The 21,601-nt window shown below is 37.4% G+C and overlaps 1 protein-coding gene and 1 non-coding gene across 2 annotated transcripts; one reads left to right on the plus strand and one right to left on the minus strand.

The window, feature by feature from the left end:
* Window positions 1-584: 584 nt before the first annotated feature.
* LOC120007947 (protein HEADING DATE 3A-like) lies at window positions 585-2,801 on the plus strand. The gene is made up of 4 exons (XM_038858440.1): window positions 585-787; window positions 1,171-1,232; window positions 2,327-2,367; window positions 2,481-2,801. The coding sequence occupies exons 1-4, from the start codon at window positions 587-589 to the stop codon at window positions 2,702-2,704; spliced, it is 528 nt and encodes a 175-aa protein (XP_038714368.1). The 5' UTR covers window positions 585-586; the 3' UTR covers window positions 2,705-2,801.
* Window positions 2,802-10,533: 7,732 nt separating this feature from the next.
* Window positions 10,534-10,639, minus strand: LOC120008306. The gene has a single exon (XR_005470433.1). It is a non-coding gene; the product is annotated as a small nucleolar RNA R71 (small nucleolar RNA).
* Window positions 10,640-21,601: the final 10,962 nt, after the last annotated feature.

Below are 21,601 nucleotides of genomic sequence, written 5' to 3' on the forward strand. Positions count from 1 at the left end.
GATGATTTCAACTCAATGAAAGATCGTCGAGCACAACTTAAATGATTGTTTTTGTTATCTTGGATATTAATGTTTTAATTTGTGACTTTTAATTTAATGATTATATAGATATTTACGTGTTTTTGATCACTTTTCACTAAATTGCTTTAAAAAAAATCGAGGGCGCTACCCCCAACCTCCATCCACATTTTTGCCCCCTTTTCCGTAAATTCTTGACTCCACCACTGATCGAAAGTAAAATGGGGTCCCAATATATTTAAAATTAATCAAGTACTAGTTTGCAGTGGAGGGACGTACCAACTAGCAAGTATACCAAGCAACAGAGAAATGAATTTATTTGTTTATTAATAGTTATTTTATCTAAAAGAGTAAGATGACAAAGTTGGAAAAGAAAGTCGGAAAGCTAATTATGCAGATGGTTACATAAATTAAAGCAAGATACCATCATATATGTAATATGTACTATGTACGTAAATTCCATACATGATTATATATACAGAGACTGAGAGAGAGGAGAGAATGAATGAAGTGAAGTGAATGATTACAGAGAAAGAAACATATAGTGGTAAATAAATAAAGGAAAAGAATGGCAAGAGATAGAGATCCATTGGTAGTTGGGAGGGTAGTAGGGGATGTTCTGGATCCCTTCACAAGGTCTCTCTCTCTAAGGGTGACGTACAACAACACCAGAGAGGTCAACAATGGCTGTGAACTCAAACCCTCACAGGTTCTCAACCAACCTAGGGTTGATATTGGGGGAGATGATCTCAGGACCTTCTACACTTTGGTACCTCCTCCTCCTCCTCCTCCTCCTGCTCTTCTTATTTAATGCGTGTGTCTATATATATATATATATATCTTTATTTTCTTTGATCTACTTCATCACATTATTTTTCTTCAGTTCTCTGTAATTGATCATGTATGCATGTACGGCATACCAGGTAGTCTTGCATTTTTTTTTTCTATGGTTTATTATCATCATCGTCTTCTCTTCATGATCATCAATTATTTGTGTACGAATGTGTCTTGGCTTGTCGTCGTGTTCATCGTTAATTCATCATCATCATCATCATCCTGTCCTTCCTCTAGTTATCCATATATTTATATGTTTATGTATATTTATACAACAACCGATGATTGACTAGCGGTACTACTTCCACTACATGACAGATTATGGTAGACCCCGATGCTCCCAGCCCAAGCGACCCTAACCTTAGAGAATACTTGCATTGGTTCGTCCTCTTCGATCTACCACTACATGCCTCTCTCTCTCTCTCTCTCTCTCTCTCTCCCTACCTCCCTCCCTCCCTCTCTCTCTCTCCCTCCCTCCCTCTCCCTCCCTCCCCCCCCTCCCCCCCCCCCCCCCCCTCTCTCTCTCGCTTTCTTTTTTTTTTTTTTTTGACGAAGAAACATGAGTTCATGTAAACCATGAATACTTGATATATCCGAGTGTATTGACGTGGAGAATTAAACTTTGATCGCTCAACTAGAAGGATTCATTTCCAGCAAATTCAACCACCTGTAGGTTAGGTGGTAGTTAAGCTTTGACGTACAAAAGATACTTTCGTTTTCTATGGCCTGTTTGTTTGATTGACAGCAACTACAACCCACTACCGAGGTTTCTGGTGGATGGAAGTTTACTTGCAATAAAAATTGCAGGCAGTTTTTCACTCTGAGCGTCCCATCTGTTTTTAAAAAATTGTGTGGGTTCCACACTATAAAACAGCTCCGATGGCAGTACTGCAGAAAACTACAATGAGTTCTCTGCAGTTTCCACTTGCAAGAAAGCTACATATGATATCCTTTACGTAGAGCTTCTGTGGCTTTCCAAAAATTAAACTCGGTTTTACTTTTCACTTTAATTACTATTGACAACCACCATTGTAAGATGTCCTTCTCTTCAATTCCTCTCTTTTTGCATGTGTGGTGTGCCCCTTTACATCAAATTCCTCAATTCACACAAAAGGCATATAAAGATTACTTTAACAAAAGAAAGAGAGAAGGAATAATGAATAAAACAAGAGAGAGAGAGAGAGAGAGATGATGAGTTATGTCTTAGCTGGTTAGTATATCTAATCATTAGTGCGCAGAGAGGAAAGGATTATGATTACTTAAGTAACATCAGTTGTCTTTTTTCTTACTTTTTGGAGTGTCAATCAAGACCTTTACTCACAGACTCCGTCTAATTTATGTGGTTTTGCTCGTTTGTCCTTTTGAGCCCATTATTACTCTCTTGTTTTGTTCTTTTATAGATAAAGCTTTTGTACTAGATATATATATATATATGTGGTTATATATATAGCTAATGAATTTACTTTCTATCTAGGATGGTGGCTGATATTCCTGCAAGTACAGGGGCAGGTTTCGGTGAGTAGATAGATTATCAACTTTCATTTCATGTTACCAATTATTGTACCCCCCGCCCCGCGAATAATCAATCATACATCATGCACTGGAATACTGACATTAATTGGTGGCAGGACAAGAGATTGTCTGCTACGAGAGCCCGCGACCGACGGTGGGAATTCATCGGTTTGTTTTCATATTGTTTCGTCAATTGGGGAGGCAAACTGTCTACGCACCAGGGTGGCGTCAGAATTTCAATACCAGAGACTTCGCCGAACTTTATAATCTTGGATTGCCGGTGGCCGCTGTTTATTTCAACTGTCAAAGGGAGAGTGGATCCGGTGGAAGAAGGCGTTGATTATTTTCCATTATACATACATATAGACACATTCTGTAACTGCGCATGGTATTGTTAGCTACCATATATCTCATCATCTAATATCAATGGAATAAAGCATTTGTAAGTCCCTCTACTACACATGAGGTTCACTTTAAGCCCTCCAACTATTTCCTTTGAATTAAATAAGCCCTTTTTGTATAAATAAAAAAATAAATACTTTTTCTTTGACTTGTCACATTAGTTTCTTTTGACTTGCTGTAGGATTTTGAATCATAGTGAGTGAAGAATGACAAGCGCGTGGTTGTTATAGTTGTGTTGTTTGTGCTTTGTCTGCAATGTTGCAACCTTGGGTAATGTTACTCTGGAGCATTGTTTAGATTAATTTTGTTCTATATGCATCGATGTATCCTTGAGGTAGGTTACTATGGAAGTATCAGGATAGTCATAACTTAACTGATTTTATCAGTTTTGTTATCTAATTTATTTGAACAGTTGCATTGGATGATTTATCAGTTATTTTCTATTTGTTACGCAAAATCCACAAATGTATGGATCGTACAATTAATATAATGATGAATAGAGTATTGATCCCACGAGGATTGTCTAAAATTATTAAATACCGATTATGACTAATTCTAACACTATTTGAACAATCAAATTTGAGTTTCAGTTGACTAAACTAAAACTATTGAACTAGTGACTAGAAAAGGACACACATATTGCAGTTGATTAATTCCAAGCAAGAAAGCATTAGGATGTCTATTTTCACCATAACCAATCCTATTCGAATCCTTTGACGTGTTAATCACAATTATTATCCATGTTGACAGTCAACAACCTATTCAATACTCCATCTTTGGCAGATATCAAAAGTATTCAAGTTATCAATCCTTGTTATGTCTAAAATTCGAATCAAAACAGCAAGAACTCATTAAGAACTATGAAAAATTATGTAGCGACCACACAAGTCATATTTCTACATGTCTGTGAAGCATGCAACCTATGGTATCTATTACTAGAAGTAAATCCTTAAACATCACCTTTCAGTCTTAGTTTAGCATCACAACATTCAAATATTGGCTAGATATTCAAAAGCATTAAGAACACCAATAGACACTCAGTCATGGAATAGTAATTATAAATTAATATAAACCAAAACTCACCTAATATTCATGGTTAGGCTACATTAGAGCCCTAGTAAGGAGGATTAGTTCCTCATCATACAATCAAACATCAAAATCAATCCAAAAAAATCCATGAGTTTAGAGAAACCAAACATTAAGAAGAGAAAACAATCATGACGGCTTGTGCCTTCAACTTCCCTCTGCTTTGGTGTATGTCTCTGCGTCTTTTTTTTGTCTCCCCTAAAACAATTGAGAGTTTCCATTTAAATAGTGTAGCCCTCTTTCCTAATTCAAAATTACTGCTTTGACTTGTTGTAAACTCTTCTTTTTAAGTCTATGATGTTTATGGCCTTTAAAGCCTTCTTTTTTGTCAAATGTGAGATTCAATTTCCATCAAAAGTCACGTCCTTTCTAGGAAGGGTGTCTAGGAAGGGCAATCTAGTTTTATCTCATTTTGTTGCATAAATCAACATCTTTTCATTTTAGGACAAGCGGTGTTATGACCGTAGAATAGTCCATCATCTATGTTCTTCCACATGCACATCGTGGTGGGAAGGAGGTGTGGTAGAATTGGTGGTGGAGTCAAGTTGATAACTAGATGAAGAGTCGCTAAAAAATGGGATTTGCGTATGAGGAATTGATAATTTCGGTCGCAAACCTGAAATTCAGATAAAATGTAAGTTTTAGGCAATATGGTACTTCAATTAAACCCAAACGAGACAAAAACAAGTGCGATCATAAGTGTAAAATAATGCAAATTATGAGTATATCACTATTTTAAATATCTTATGGATATCTCTTAATAAGAGGTGTATGGACCATATGGATATATCATGGTTTTATCTGGATTAAACTTCTCGTAATAATTCATTTTTATCTTAGATAAAAATCATTATCTTCTGGTAGTTAATATCCGATAAAACTTTTGAATGGTGATTTATCTCATGTTGTTAAGATTGGTTAACATGGTAGTTTTCAAATCATAGCTCTTTAGACAAATCGTGTATAAAGAACACAAGGATCTTGTGAACTTGCATTGAAGTTGAGTACCAATCAATTTTGAGACATTTGTATTAGTGCTTCATGTTTATCTTTGTTTCCTTCTTGTTATTGAGTGATAAAATTTATTGAACATGAGAGAGGTAGATTAAGTGGTACTTTGAACAACAAATTGGTGGTGTTGTTGATGAAGACTGTGGCAGTGAAGAGCTCAAGGCAGAGCTGGTTCACATTGAAGGATTGTAGATTTAAACAGCAAAAGCCTTTGGTGGACTCCAAAGCAAATCCTTTATAATCTTAATTCATTATATGGATTGCTTCAAAGGTTGGTCGCTCCATAGACTCGAGATTTTTCCCTTTGGAGTTTTCCTCGTAAAATTGTGGTGCTTGGTTCATTTTACTATTATGCATACATTTTCCTAACCATTGATTATCTGACGTGTGAGCATACATATTTTTAAGTGGTATCAGAGCAGGTTATCAAACATGAAAAATGAACGACTTCCACAATCCAATGGCACAAATTATTCCTACTGGAAGGCACATATGAGAGCTTATCTAAAATCAATTGATGAGCAAGTCAGGCTAGTTGTCGTACATGGATATACAAATCCAACAACTACGAGCACTGAAGGAGAGATCATTCTGAAACCTATAGCTGAATGGACAAAAGTTGATTATGAGAAAGTAGGATGGAACATAAAAGTTGTAAATGCTCTCTTCGTTGTAGCGTCAGTTGATGAATTTCGTAGGATATCACACTGTAAAATTGTAAAAAAAAAAATGGATAGAATATTTTAGTAGTAATACATGAAGGAACTTCTATGGTTAAACGTGCGAAATTGCAATGTCTCACAACTATCTTTGAAAATATCAGAATGGAGGAAGATGAATCATTTGATGCGTTCTATGCCAAACTTAGTGATATTGTGAATTCATCATATAATCTGGGCGAAACCATATCTTTCACTTTCACCAAAATAGTGGGGAGAATTTCGAGATCTCTTCTTGAATGATTTCTAATGAAGGTAGCTGCTATTGAGGAAAGCAAGAATATTGATGAAATTCAACTTGAAGAATTGGTAAGTTCTTTACAGATGTACGAGGTAAATTTTATTTAAAAATCTAAAACGAAGGTATAGTATTAAAATCTAGTGATCTCAAGGATCAGGAAACTTCTTCATTAGAAAAGGAGTTGTAAAAGAAGGTAAGAATGCTAAATCCATTTAGTGTTTTGAATTTCACGAGTTTGATCATATGGCACAAGAATGTGCAAACAAGAAGAAGAAACCAAAGGCATTGAAGTTGACTTGGAATGATGAGTCCGAAGAAGAATCTAAAGTAGAATCATATGACTCAGATGAAAATGGAAACAAGAAAGTTGTGGCATTTTTTTGTCACTACAAATAACATTATGTCTGACTCATATATTGATTAGAGTGTGAAGAAAGTGAACTTCAAGAAGCGTACAACTAGTTGTTTGAAGAATGTACCAAAAAAAAGATGGAGCTGTTGAAAGAGATTGAGCGACCATCAAAGGAACTAGATGAGGCAAAAGAAAAAATTAAGGATCTCAAAGAAGACCTTTCAGATCTTGAGTCTTGCATTCAGTCTAAAGTAACTTGTGATGTAGCCTACTTCAACTAAGTAGAAGCTCAAAGAGAAACCATGTTTAAAAAGGTACGCTTTGATCCTAATAAATTTCTAATTGGTACTCAAGAATTGTAAGACATTCTTGATGTATAGAGAACATCTAATCACACTATTGGAATTGAATACACTTCAATGATTGGAGAATGCTCAAATTCTAAATCAATTGCAAAGTTTTTGAACTTTGTTCCTACAACATTAAAAAACCATGAGTAAGAAAAAAAGAGGTTGACAAAACATATATCAACCAAAGGTAATGATGAATGGTAAGAATCCTTTTCAAGTGAACATGCATAAATCTAAGTATATGTTTGGTTGATCTGCACAACCTTTCTTCAGATGACAAACAATGCATCAAAATTATATTCATCAATTTGTTCCTGTATGTCATTTTTGTGGAACTAAAGGACATAGTTTTTTTCAATCTGCATGGTTTACCTAAAGCATAGATGGATAATAGATCCAAGTACTTGAGTGTGCAAAAATAAAGTTCTCATAACATGTTTCATATTTTATCTAGAATCCCTACTGATCATGTAGATAAACCTGTCAATAAAATATTATCAGTTCCAAACACAACCAAAAAACTTTGGGTTAGAAAATCAGACTTGCATGCATGTATGCACACACTACACTCAATGCACTCCTAAAAAATGTTTGGTATATGGACAATAGCTGTTCAAAACACGTGTGGAAATAAGTCCATATTTGCTTTTTTTAAGATATGTGATATTGGCACAGTGACATTCGGTGATGGTAGTGTACTAGAGATTAATGGAAAAGGCTCTGTAAAAACTCTTGGTGAGTGTAATCTCAAAAATGTACTCTATGTTGAAGGCTCAAAAGCTAATCTAATTAGCATCAGTCACTTGTGTGACTCTAAGTACACTACTAACTTCACCAAGATGTATTGTAGAGTGTTTAATGACAATAAGAAATGTGTTTTGCAGGGAAAGAGGTCGAATGATAACTATTATACAGTACCATTAGATGAATCTATCATATGAAATTCTACTAGTGTTTCTTCTTCTGACACGTTACGGCACGAAAGACTACGACAAATAATCTATCATGACTCATAGAAACTTGCCAAAGCTGAAATGGTAAAATGATTATCGAAAATTGAAAATGCTCAAAGTAAGTATGGTCCCTGCCTACTAGGTAAACAAACATTTTCTCATAAAAAGGTTACCATAGTTGGCACTACTAGACCATTTGAATTACTTCATGTCGATCTAATGGGACTTATAAGAACTTAGAGCATTGGAGGTAAGAAATATATTCTTGTAGTAGTTGATGACTTCTCCATATGCACGTAGGTAAGATTCTTACGTGAGAAGTCTAAAATTTTTGAAGTGTTTAAAGCTTTATATCAACTGCTCAAGACTGATAAAATGGATGATGGGTATCACCTGAGCAAAATCATATTTGATCACATAATTTTCTTATTCATCTCTTTCAAGTGTCTCCCCACATCTTCATTATAGACAGTTCGGGTGTCCCTTCTAGTACTTTCATCAAGGATACCGTCTCAGTTAACCTTATTGGTTGGTTGCTTTGACTACCCAAAATGGAAACTCATCACTTCTTCAACATTTAGAGCAACTGGGTGCAGCGGGGGCAATGGTTTTTGTCTGCCAGTTTGGTTGTTCTGAATTTTCTTATTTGTCATCACTATTTTTAGTCAACCAATGCACTTGCTGGAAGAGCTATTGAAATTGTTCCAGGGTGCAAGGCACATTAGGCTTTCTCTCTTGATCTGTGGGCAGCTCATTCATAAACTCCTTTTAGCTTTCTCTCTCTAGGTTTTGCTAGGCTCTTGTGATTTTGATTGTAAATATTGATTTTCTTCTATAAAATAGATGTTAATCTTCATTATGATGAGTGGCCAAGTCACTTTTCTAGTTTCTAGTCCCGAACAGTGGGTAGAAGCTTTCGATTGCTCAAGATATGTTTAAAGACTCGTAGCTTCAAACTCTCTCCTTTAATTTCATGATAATTGTGTGATTGGGTGCATGAGAATAGCATGTTTGATTGTGTTCTTGGATTTTCTAGTTTAGGGATTCAACTTAATGTGTTTGAATTGGAATTGTGTAATCCTAATGCATGATTTTCTTAATTAATGGAGTTTTCCATTGCATAACTATTAATTATGTGTATTGATGATGAGGTTTTGGGTTAATTACAGAATATGCATGGAAGAGTTATGGTTTATTGGTCTTTGAGTGTGAAACTAGGGTGCTAGCCAATCCGAGTATCAAGGCAAAATATTAATCCATAAAAGTAGGTGCCTACTCCTTTGTATTCATCGCAGACCAAGAGGCCCGATGACCTCTATATAGGAATCAAAGTTTCTACACCCAAAATCCATTTGCATATGTAGATTGATAGTATCACACAATACATTGTGTATGGTTATGTGTGTACAATATTACCTTAAGTATGAGAACTGAGTATCTACTGGGACGGATAAGGGACTAAGTTTTTAAAGAAAACCCAAATCTTGTTTACTTTGGTCACAATTGCTTTTAAATGCTATCGAGTCATTCAACCCATTTCATTTACTTGTTTTTATTTGCCATTCGTTGTGTTTTAGTCTAAAGATAGTTGTTTGCATTCATCCACCTTCAAATTTTTCATATCGCTTACTCGTGGATTCGATCTCGGTCTCACCGAGTTATTACTTATTGATACCCTACATTGGGGTAAGTACACATGCACACTTTGATGTCAGTCAAGTTTTTGACACGGTTGTCGGGGAAGTGAGTGTCAAACACCGAGCTGGGTGGCTTGTAGATGCTAGTTTTATGCTATTAAACGTCATCAAATAAGGAATAAGCACGATCATGCTTCAAGGGTAACTTCATTCCTTCCTTTTACTTTCTTTCTAGTGTAGTTGATTTAGTTTAGTTGCTGAAAAGAGAGAGAGACATGCAAAAAAATTGTGAGGAGAACTTGGCGGATGGGATTAAATTAGGTCCTATGGGCAATGGATGTCACTTTGTGTGTTATATGGTAGTGATACATTGTTTGAGAGAGTTGTGCGCATTTCCATTATATCACTACTTGATTACATACTTAGCATGTTATTTTTCCTTGGGCTTAGTGTTCATCTCTCCATCTCTTTGCTTCTTTTCTTGCTTGATCTTGGGTCTGATTGTTAGTTGATTGAAATCTTTCTGTTGCTTTGCTTGGTTGATTGTTATCTCTTTGTGCTACTTGCTATCTTTGCTTCCCAATATGTCTCAAACTAGAAATAATGCTAGATGACGTGGGTCTAGTAGAGATTGGAGAGGTGGTAATATGAATGCGAGTGATGCGGGGAGTGTCCAAGGGGGGATTTGAATCTTGATGCATTACATCGCCCTTCGCAACATGTGAACATTGAAGGATTAATGAATCCGGTGCAAGGGCAAAATGCGCAAGTTGGCAATTTGCAAAATGTGCCAAATGCCCAAAATGTGTAAAATGTGCCACCACCAACTATTCAACAAAATAATATGGCGCAAAATCTCCCACAAAATTTCTATCAACCTCCCAATGTGCCTCTCACAGACCATATGCCTCCCCCATACAATTATGTACATCCCATGTATTATTAAATGTCTCAAATGCCACAAGTGCCACAATATGTTCATTATGGGCAAAACATAGAAGCACTTCCTCCGATGGAATACATTCATGCACAAGCCCAAGCCCAAGCCCAAGCCCAAGAGCATCACACTTTAATGGAGCTCACGCATCCTGCAAGGCAAACTCAACTTTCTTGCATCATCATACCACCGAACCAATAAAATGTGAGCCTTAAACCATCTATGTTTCAAATGATTCCCAAATTCCATGAAATGGAATCAGAACGACCTTAGTCACATGTGCGTGATTTTGAATCGATGTGTGCTACTTTTGGTGATGTCACTTGCACACAAGAAGTTTTGAGACTCAAACTTTTTTCATTCTCTTTGAAAGACCATGCCAAACAATGATTTGAGAACTTGCGCCCCAAATCCATTAGAACTTGCGCTACAATGCAAGAAGCATTTCTCAATAAATATTTTCCCTCTCACCGTACCATCTCTTATCAAATACAAATCATGAATTTTCATTGCAAAGATCATGAAACTTTCTTCCAAGCTTGGGAGAGATTTAAGGATTTGTTGTTTATGTGCCCTCATCATGGATTTTAAAATTTTCAAATTGTCAATTTCTTTCACAAATCATTGACTCCTTTTTTGAAGAAATTGGTGTCCACTATGACACAAGGTGAATTTTTAAATAGGGAGGCCTATGAGGCATTTGATTTCTTTGATGGGTTAACGGAGGAATTTCGTTCTTAGGAAGCTCCTCCAATAACCCTACATGATGTTGTGTCAAGCTCTAGTGGTAAGTTTGTTTTGAATGAAAATGATGATGTGCATGCTAAATTAGCTTTATTGTCCAAGAAATTGGAGTCCCTAGAGTCCCATAAGACCCATATTTATGTGATTGGTAGTGAGGATCTTGTTGCTCGTATTTTGTGTGAAAGTAGGGAACATAGGACGGATGAGTGTCAAGCCCTCCCGACTTGCATGGAAGTCCGATTTGGGCAAAGCTATAGTGGGAACAATTCTCATAATTTTAGGAAGCTCTATCCTACCAAAAATAAAGGCAACAATTCTTAAAATGAGAATTACCCTTGAAGAAATCATCCAAACTTTGGGTGAAGGAATGCTGAAAATGTTCAACCCAATCACTCTCCAATCCACCCCAACAATAATTGCCTCCACCAATTGTTGCACCAAAATAATTCAGTCAACAAAGTTGGACAAGACAGACCCAAGTCAAACAAGAACGTAAGCGTACAAAGTCAACTAGCGTCGTCAGTCCACGCATAACTCAATCGACGGAGTTGGACAAAGCAGGCTCAAGTCGAACAAGTCCACAAGCATCTTCACTCAACATACGACTCGACCGATGGAGTCACACAAAGCAGGCCCAAGTTGAAAAAGCCCAATGGCGCTCAAGGTTTATAGACAGATCATATCCATGCGCTTAAGGTCCATAGGCGGATCATATCCAGGCGCTCAGGCCCAAGTTGACCGACCTCATAAACAGTTGACGGACGTAAGTCACAGTTGTCTCAAGTATTAGGCATTCAACTCAACTTAACCCTATTGCGTGACATGCTCATGCATATATAGGATCCATACCATGTCAATCGTAGGACTAAACTATACCGAGGCAACCACTATCTCAGACCGCTGTCAGACCTAGCCTTAATAAGACAAATACAGCCTCTGAGCTAAGCACGCCGAGTCACTCGACCTACAACCAATACTTGACATTGAGTCCCCTAACCTTTGTACAATCTCATCCATGACCAACCAAAACAAGCCACGCATCCTGACATGACCTTTCCATGATTATTCGTATTACATATTCCATGTCAGTCTTGGTTGCCTAAGACTCTATTATAAAAGCCCCCTCCTTCTTTGTAGAAGAGGATACGATTGAGGCTCATTCTCATTCACTCATACAAACAAATCACAAAGCTTCTTCAACCTTTGACCTTAAACCCTCAACCGTTGATCAGCTTCCACCTTATACCTTGCACCTTATGCTCCATACAACACACTTTGATCTCCAACATACTATATCCCACCTTACATCTAATGTTGGCATTCCACACTCTACATCTTCAACGGACTCACTTGACTTGACTCACGCATACTTGCCTTACCTAACTTTTACATACTCACACTCATACTTCACATCTTACATCTCATACTTTACATTTTCAATATACTTTTTTTACTTGACATTCTTCCGATTACTAACTTGATCATCGAAGGCTTTTTGGTAGGTACCCCACCGGTACCTAAGTATTTCATCCTCAACCTCTATTTGTTTCGTAGGACCCAACTGTAGAAGGCCTAAGACAAATTACGTTAACTATTCAATAATTGTAGATTCGGACATCTACAATTTAACACTCATTGTGGGGTCTCTACACCTCTTTACTTGACAAAGTGAGAAACAACAATATCAATCACCTTTAAACACCATGTCTTCCCCGAAGACATATCTCATGGGTCGACGTGCTAGCTCACTTGATAGCCATGAGAGAATAGCTTTGCTAAAACTCCATCCAGATGGCGGCTATGAGAGAGGAACTAAGTGAAAGCTCCATCTGGATAGCTCAATTGATGGCTGGCAACAAAAAACCCAGGAGACTTGTACAATGTTCAACAGCGTGTCGATGAGCCGGTCTGAGACTACTTTATCTGTTCAACAGTAAATGAGTATTTGTCCCTTGGTATAACTCAGAGGCGACCTTCATGCCTTTAAGACCGGTTTGTTGATCAATAGAGAATTATATGACCAACCTATGCCCTCTCTTTCGATTACCAACTACCAATACCAGCGTTTGTCCGCTCAGTAGGGAACCCAACATAATATAATATTTTGAATAGGAGCCAAAATACAACCTCAACATCACACGTGAGGAAGTAGTGCTCGTACTGAGTTTAGGGAGACAAAGTAAGATGGCTGAAGAAAAGTGTGGGAAGAGAAAATGACACTACTAAATGGTACAAAGTTTATCAAGACCACGAGCATAAAACCTCTGTTTGCAAAGCTATACTTTGCAAGGTAAACAACTTGCTCAACAAAGGCTACCTACATTATTTTTTAGCAGAAAGTGGGAGAGCCCCATTTGCCAAAAGAAAAGACAAAGCGGAGCTTCAATCTGTCTTGAATATCCAAAACAAGAAGCCCATATAGTATAACCTCTAAAAGTCTTAACTCATACTTTTTGGTTTAATTTTCTTTTCGAATGTTATGCTAACTTAAGTATAGAAAGGTCAACGGCTCGTCATCAACCAACCCTTAGCACATTTTTTGATGCAAGGACAAGAGGTCAATCGACTAGCAACACTAAGTTTGGGGCAAGAAACTGTGATCAGAAACTTCACTCAAATTGGGGGACAAAGGATATATGGTGCACAAACATAAAGGTGATAAGGCGAACAACCACAAGAGAAAAAGTTATTGAGACTACACTTTGAACATTAGGTTAGTCTCACCTCTCACCTGCCACGTTTATATGTTTTCGATCGATACATTCGCAACCCAGTTACACGGCATGCTCGCCAACACAAAGGTCGTTGAGAAAAAATTGGAAAAATTTGGTCAACATTTACCATGGATGAAGTTTCCAAGACACAAATGCAAGTTGTAAAAAGCGAGATTGCATGTAACTAGACAGTGTATAATCTTCATGTTCCGATAGACTTACACGAAACCCATATTACTTATCTATAATACACTACTCATTTCATTTCCTGTCATACTCTACTTGATGTTATAGACTAGATTACATATTTACGTGACACTACCATACTTATATCTACTATATATTTCACATACAACTCTATCTCGCCAAACCTTCTTTGACCCTTTCCATTGCTCCTCATCGTTCGCCTTTCTAACTTCCTCTTCCCCCACCAAACCTTCAGACATTTCCACCATATCCATATTTGGACCACTATAATGCTTTCCCCCTTCCTCGATAAGTCCTCCCTCAATATCTTCTATAACTCCTTTTTCAATTTCTACGCCTACAGACTAGTTCATGATTACTTCTTTCGTACCTTTCACAACCTCTTCCTCTTTGCAAAAAAACCCCAAGATCGCCCACAATCTGTTATCTCTTTTTGGATATACCATTCGCCCGACTTCGTCTTCTTTAAATTGACAAAGTATCTCCAGCTTCGTCTCGGCAACAACCATACCCCTAATAATTCTGACTCATTGGTCAAACTCCGCCTTGTCCCTATCGTCTCAACCTCGAGAGCGCTCAACCTCCTCTCCAACTTACGTAGCTTCTTTTCCCCTTCTTCGCCATCTTCTTAGAAATGACGCTAATATTAGAACTCGTTTTCCTAGTATCATCCAAAGTTGAGTCCCAGCCTCTCTCACAAGCCCCAAGCTTTTTCCAAAATTTTGATTATACAAGTCACAGGCCATGTGTCCTGTTTTCATCCATTCATCGACTGCCATAGACATCTCAGACTTTATCACAAGAAGTCTGTCAACTTGATCTTCAACTACCTTTAATCTCTCAATCACCACGGCCTCACCTTTCCTCTCGTCTACCACTTCCGTCTTTACCTGGTCGATTCTTCAAGCCACCAACTAAAAAAGCTCTTGCCAGTCGAGAACTCTATTTGTAGACGATCGATTTCCTCATCCTTACTCGCCAAAGCTCGAATTTGTTCCTTCCACAACATAGAGATCTCCACATAATTAAACATTACCCTTTGAAAAGCTTGGAAGGAGCTGACCAATATGTCCCAAGATGCTGAACCAAACCCAACCCTTTCAAGAACTTCTCATCAATCGAAAATAAGAGTTGGTGGATCTCTATCGAAAAGACATATGGCGGCAAAAAAATAGATGCATTGGTTGGAAATGTACAAGTAAGCGTCTCCATGTCGTGGTCCGCCACATCCATCATAGACTTTACTATCAAACTTTCCCTTTTCATTGCCTCCCCATCTCTCTCTAGAACTTCTCCCGCCTCTCCTAAGATCTCCCGTCAGACTCAACTACCGTGTGCACGTTTTTCATGCTCCCCTTCGCCTTACCAACCTCCTTCGATACGCCCAAATATCCCTCTGACGTCGCCATCACCAATAACACCTTAATCGAGAAGTAATTGTTCTTGACACCTATACGTTGTCGGCACTCTTCAGTAGAAACTCACCCAAGAAGACTTTCCATCGTCTTTCTACCTCCAGAAGCCTTCTACAACTGCCATCGACGTAGGCCGATCTTCTTGCCCCATCTTCCTCTATGGATCCTTGGGCACTGTGAATAAAAAAGGAACCTCAAAATCTCATACGATAGACAACAAAAGGTAAAATGAAATAATGTACGCATACTAACTAACACGATGATTACCCTTTAGGGTCCCCCAACAACACAACCACTTTCCCCAACATCAAAAATACCGCTACCCTTGGCGAAGTATCCCCTACTAATATACGATTCAAGACTGATTGATTCGAGTAGGATCCTGTCAGGTTTACGAAGACATTCCTCCTCAACACTTTTAGAGACTGCGTCCTCCTTTTCCATCTCCTCTGTCTAGATCGACATTCTCATCTGTTGGGGACTACCCCTTTCCTTTCAAACCAAATAAGTAAGAAACATGAAATAGCGGGTTAATTCAAAACAAACTTGAGACAATCGTTATCTGACACTTCATGAAATGGCGTACCTCATCAATATACCGCCCCACCTCCCGTTGAAACTATAACTTGAAAACATATGAACTATGGAGTGCCACATAGACAAGTAATCTTATTCTATCCATGGAACACGCGACAAAGAGGACTACATACTATCCAGACAATTAGCTAGCCATCGTAAAAATGCACACTTGATTGTTTGTCATCGAAACTAGCCCAAAATTGTCATTCAGCTCCAAAACCAAAGTTGTTCTTATTTGAACCGATATTGTCTATATCACACAATTTGACGCTGACACTAGTTACATCTTTATGTTTGATCTTGCCTTCGATATTTATCACTACTTTTTAACTCATTATCAATTATATACAACATTTTCTTCTATCACTTCATAATTGCGAATTCACTATCCTTCTGACATTCGCACTTATTGGACATAGTACACATATCTTCCACACACTACTTTCATTTATTGCTATATACGACATATCATATACCTACAAAACATTATTATGATATTTATGGTGTAATTTATGACTTGTACACATGTTACTTCATATGTTGTCTTATGTGCTATAAATCGTCGACTCTCGTTAATTAATATTGATGATGAATAAATTTGTCTTGAATTACCAGACGTCTCAGATAGATCAAACCATGCAGAGCACTGCTGACTAAGTGGCTAAAAAGATGAACAAACGTAGGCTATCATATCAAACCCAAGGTATTCTCCTTGGGAAAAGCCCTCCGATGCTTAAGTCAAAAAGCAGGAAGGCAAATACTAAGAACTTAAAGTAGAAAAACCCTTAGCACGAAAGAATACAAAGTTGTGAATGAATCTTTACCTTGAGAAAAGTTCCTTTTTATAGTGTTGGAACGGTTCTTCTTCGAATAGGAGTTGGACTTTTGTTTCCTATACGATTTATGAGACGTATAGTACTCGTTCTTTTGGTTGCAATAAAAGTCTTATTGCGGTGAATAACCTATCATGGTATAAGATTTCTCGATAAAGAGGTGACACTCATCTTGATGGTGTGGTGATGTCTTTCTCGGTACTAAGGTATTCACGAGCATGTCATGAATCATATGAAGGTGGTAACTAAGTTGGGCCGCAAGGACTATCTCGATCCGAGAACATCTTCTCAGGGACGAGATAGCTTTAAGCTTTGGATTGGACCTATTGACGTTCTTTAGTTAATAATCTTCAAATATGGATGCCTTTTTAGATTTTCCATGTGTCACATTCCTCTGCACCATTTTATACGTGTGTGACCTGTATGATATTCCTTTTTCTTCACGAGTTATTCGTCATTTTCTCTCGCTTTGTCATCTTCCTAAATTTATGGAGTTGTGTTATCTTAAATTGAAACCAAAACGTATTGCTCCGAAGTATGCGTCTTCCAGTCATGATTGGAAGATGAACTTCATTTTCATCCAAGTCCCCCTTGGGGATGGTGAATATCTCCCTTTTTGGATCCAATTGGGCTTTACCAAAGATGAACAAGTGGTCTCAATTGGTCAAGCTTATCAAGATGGAGATGGACTACTATTTGAACCTTAAAAAACACTTTTTTGGTGCTGCAACTCCTCCAATTTGCTAGCATAAGGATTTTATTCGGGCAACTCGGTCCGAGATAGCATCTAAAGGTGAATAGAGCTCGGTTTACTTATTGGCTATTATTTTCTCTGGATTCTAATCTTGTCTTTTTCTTTGGTAGATATGACCAATTTTAAGGATTACATGAGCATGCAAGTGGCTAAAGCTCCTGCGCCTAAGAGAAATCCAATAACTGTTACTGTTAGGATGAGCACGAAGGCCCGAAGAAGGGCAAAAAATGTATCTGACCAAGCTAGTGTCTCCTCGGTTATTGAACCTCGGGTTTTTACTTTTTCTTAACTTCAAGTTTTGTCTCAAGTGCCGCTTCCTGCTCCTCATCCAAAAAAGGTTTCACCTACTCAGGAGGAAAATCCCCATGTTCCTAATAGAGGAATTCTAGTCTCTGATTCTACTTCTAATCCTCGGATAGCTATGGATATGATGCATAATTTGCCAACCCCTACTGATGTCTATGGAGCTTCTCGGCTTCCTATCAAGGAGAAATCATCTATTGGCTAATTTCTTATTAGTTTTCACAAGTGTTGACATTATTTTTTGTTTGCAGATAATTGCTAACTTCAGCAGCGATACTAATGATGTTACTAACATGGTAGCATCGAAGAGTGTTGCTCAAGAAAAATTTAGGCTATCCGAGGAAGCTCGGATGAGGGCTGAGGAGGACTTGAAGAAAGCTCATACTGAGGTGAGTGTCTTGGCCTAGCAAGGAGGAGAGCTGCAAGGCTAAAGTTACAAGTTTGGAGGATGAGCTAGTGCGGTAGAAGACTTTGGCGAAGGTACCAAGAGGGCCTGATTTTCGAGGTGGAGGACTTTAAAAAGTAGTATGATTTTGGTTTCACGCTTCGACAAGAGGGTTTCTTAGGTGTTCAACCAGAAAAGCTCTTTTGGATGGCAAGCTCGACCCCGAGATTCTTACTCCTCTCTGTCCTACTGTTGTCGGGAAGGATGATGAAGAGGATCTGAATATGGATGAGGTCTATGAGGCTTATCAAATTGTTGAGGAAGCTTGTAAAGCTCGGGAGGAAGGTGGTGATGATGATGTAGACATCGACACTTATTTTGATGAAAGTATTTCTATCGAGGTTTTCGATGCTCAACCTATCATTCCTTCATCCGAGCAAGCAACTATCCCAGCCGATGAATAACCTTTCGAGAATGACCCTATAATCACCATCTAAAGAACTTCACTCCTTTTTCTCATCGTGTGTGACCATTTTGTAATGAGAGATCTTTGAAAAAGCTTTGAAAATGTGTTATCTGAGGGAAGTTCAAACCTGAGCAATAATATTTAGAGAGAACTTTTGGAAACTTTTAGAAAAATATATTCTGAAGAAACTACGACTATTATTATTACTTACAAAATTGTAACTTGGTAATGAAAGGCAAAACAAATGTTTAAAGAGAAAACTATATATAATATCTTCGGAGATTCTTGGCATTCCATGGCCTCATTTTCCCCCATTTCTCAGGGTCTTCAATCTCATAGGTTCCATCAAATAGCATTATGAGGACTAAGTATGGTCCTTCCTATGTTTCACTAATCTTTCCTAGGTGTGTTTTCCAACTGCTTGAGCTTTTCGAAGTACCCAATCACCTACTTTGAACCTTCTTTCTTGGACTCTTTTGTTGTAGTACCAAGCAGTCCTTCGAATGTAAGATGATGTCTTGATTCGTGCTTCTTCTCTGATTTCCTCCAACAAGTCTAAGTTGTTTATGAGGAGCTGATTGTTTTCCTGCTCGGTGTATTGCTCAATCTGAGGTGTTGGAATTCCAATTTCTACTAGAATAACAACATTCGTCCCGTAAGTTAATGAGAAAGGATTTTCTTCTACTGAAGTCTGAGGAATGTTCGATATGACCAAAGGACATGAGGTAATTGTTCTATCTAAAGCCCTTTAGCCTTATCTAGGCGATTTTTTAGGCCTTGCAGCATTATCCTGTGGATGAGCACTAGATGTAATTCGGAGATTAATACCCAACTCTTTCCAAAAAAAATTAATCGCTTTGCTTAGAAACTGTCTTCCATTGTCAGTAATAAGAATCTGAGGAATTCCAAATCTGCAAATGATTGACTTCCAAATGAAGTCTTTCACCTTGTGGTTAGTTATGGTTGTTGGGGGTTCAGCTTCTACCCACTTAGTAAAATAATCAACAGCCACAATGAGAAACTTCCTTTGAGTCATTGGCTGCGGAAAAGGTCTGAGAAAATCAAACCTCCATTGTGTAAATGGACAATGATTTTGTATGCTGATCATCTCGGGTGGTGGAAGATGGGCAACATTTGAGTGGCATTGGCACTTGTCACATTTCCTGACCAGATGCTAGGCATCCTTTTTCAGCGTAGGCCAGTAATAACCATGTCGGAGGACTTTGTTGGCTAAAGTCCTTGCCCCTATATGACTGCTACAAATTCCTTCATGAACTTCTTGTAATGCATAATCTGCCTCCTGAGGAGTAAGACACTTCAAATAAGGCTGGTATGCAATCTTCTGTATAAATTATCTTGAATGATAGAGTACTTTGCTGATCTTGCTCAGATATTTCTTGCCTCATCCCTTTCCTCGGGAAGTTTTCACTCTGTTAAATACTCAAAGATGGGATCCATCCAAAAGGGTTTTCTCTGTACGTAGACAATTTCCTTTTCTAAGATGTCTGGCTTTTATAGTACTTCTAAATGAACTAGTGTAGTTGCATTGATATTGCTCATAGAAGCCAATTTTGCCAGAACATATGCTCATTGATTCCCTTCTTAGGGCACTCTTTTAAGCTCAATTATTAGGATTTTTGCCATCAAATTTCTTACTTTGGCTAGGCACTTGATTGGTTGAACATCTAGGATCCTATTAATTTGACATACCTAAAACATATATTTTTCTTCCCTCTTTTTCCTTGGATTTACATGTGTATATCATTTATGGGAATATTTTTTCTATTAGTTATATTTCGATATGTGTTTACTTGGCCATTCCATAGTGATGTAGCGAGGCACGGTGGAAAGAACACATACTTGTACCTATTGATTCGACACAAAAATATCAGGAATAGGTCTACTTAAATATGTTGATTCGATACACGAATACCAAATTTAATGCGTCAATACTTTATTGATTTGGCGAATACCAAAGAATTGGAAAAAGACACTCGTCTCTTAATTTGTATTCAACTCAAATTCCTCAATAAAGGTTACAGCCTTAAATAGTAAACTAAACGAAACCCTAGTCAAACCCTAAACACTTCTAACAGGAAACAAATACCTAAAAGTAAATATATAAAAGTACTCCTAATAAAAAAGATACTAGATTCCTAGAAAAATAATACTAGTTGACTTACAAACAATTGATTTCCTAAAATACCAAAATAAAATATTTAACTAAAATATATCAATCTCAATTTGCATCACATGGTGATATACCCAAAACCCTTTGGTATTCTTATCTTTATTTCTATGCTTTCAGAGATATAACCTTCATTAAATTATTGTCAAAATTCTTCCTCCCAAAATAGAGTCATTTGGAAGGAAGTGATAACTAATTAAGTTATTTATAAGTTAAAAACCTATTTTACGCTTGTTCGTAATACTTAAACATAAAAGGTAAGGATAAATTAATAAATTAAACCATTTTTCTTTCCTTTCTTTTTTTTATCCATCCAAACATGATAGAGTGAAATGTATTCTCCCTTCCATTCTCTTCCCTTCTTTTTCTTCCCTTTCCCTTCTCTTCCCTTCCCCCCGAATCCCTCAATCCAAACACACTCTAAAGTGAAGGATCAAATAATCATTCCCTCCACGATTACTAATATTTTTTTCTATTAGTGAGGCGGAGTTTGTTTTCTTCTCGTGGGTGGGTTAGACCCTAGATAAGAATCCTTTCAAATATCTATGTACCTAGTGTCTGTTAAGACCCTAATGGGAGAAGTAAAGATGAGATATTCTAGAAATTTTGGTCTCAAGGAATTTACAAATTGTAATTTGACAATCTGTTGAAGCTATATCAACATATTTGTGCGAGTTTTGTGATACTAAAGTGATCAAAAGCAACAATTTTAGTTTGAATTCCTCTATTAGTTATGCTGAATAATTGTTCAAATTTATAAATGATATTATGGCAAGGTGGATTTGGCATCTTATATCAACTTTTCAAGTATGTTATTCCTCATTTTATCAGACAATGTGTGAGTTAATTTTTATTATTTGGTCGTTATCCTTTCTCAGGGAGCAACCGTAGTTGATCTGTCTATTACCATAACTCTAACTTAGGAATATAAGCTACCATCGGCTGCCTTAGCAACCCATGT

The sequence above is a fragment of the Tripterygium wilfordii genome, chromosome 10, assembly GCF_013401445.1.
Source record: "Tripterygium wilfordii isolate XIE 37 chromosome 10, ASM1340144v1, whole genome shotgun sequence".
NCBI lineage: Eukaryota > Viridiplantae > Streptophyta > Magnoliopsida > Celastrales > Celastraceae > Tripterygium > Tripterygium wilfordii.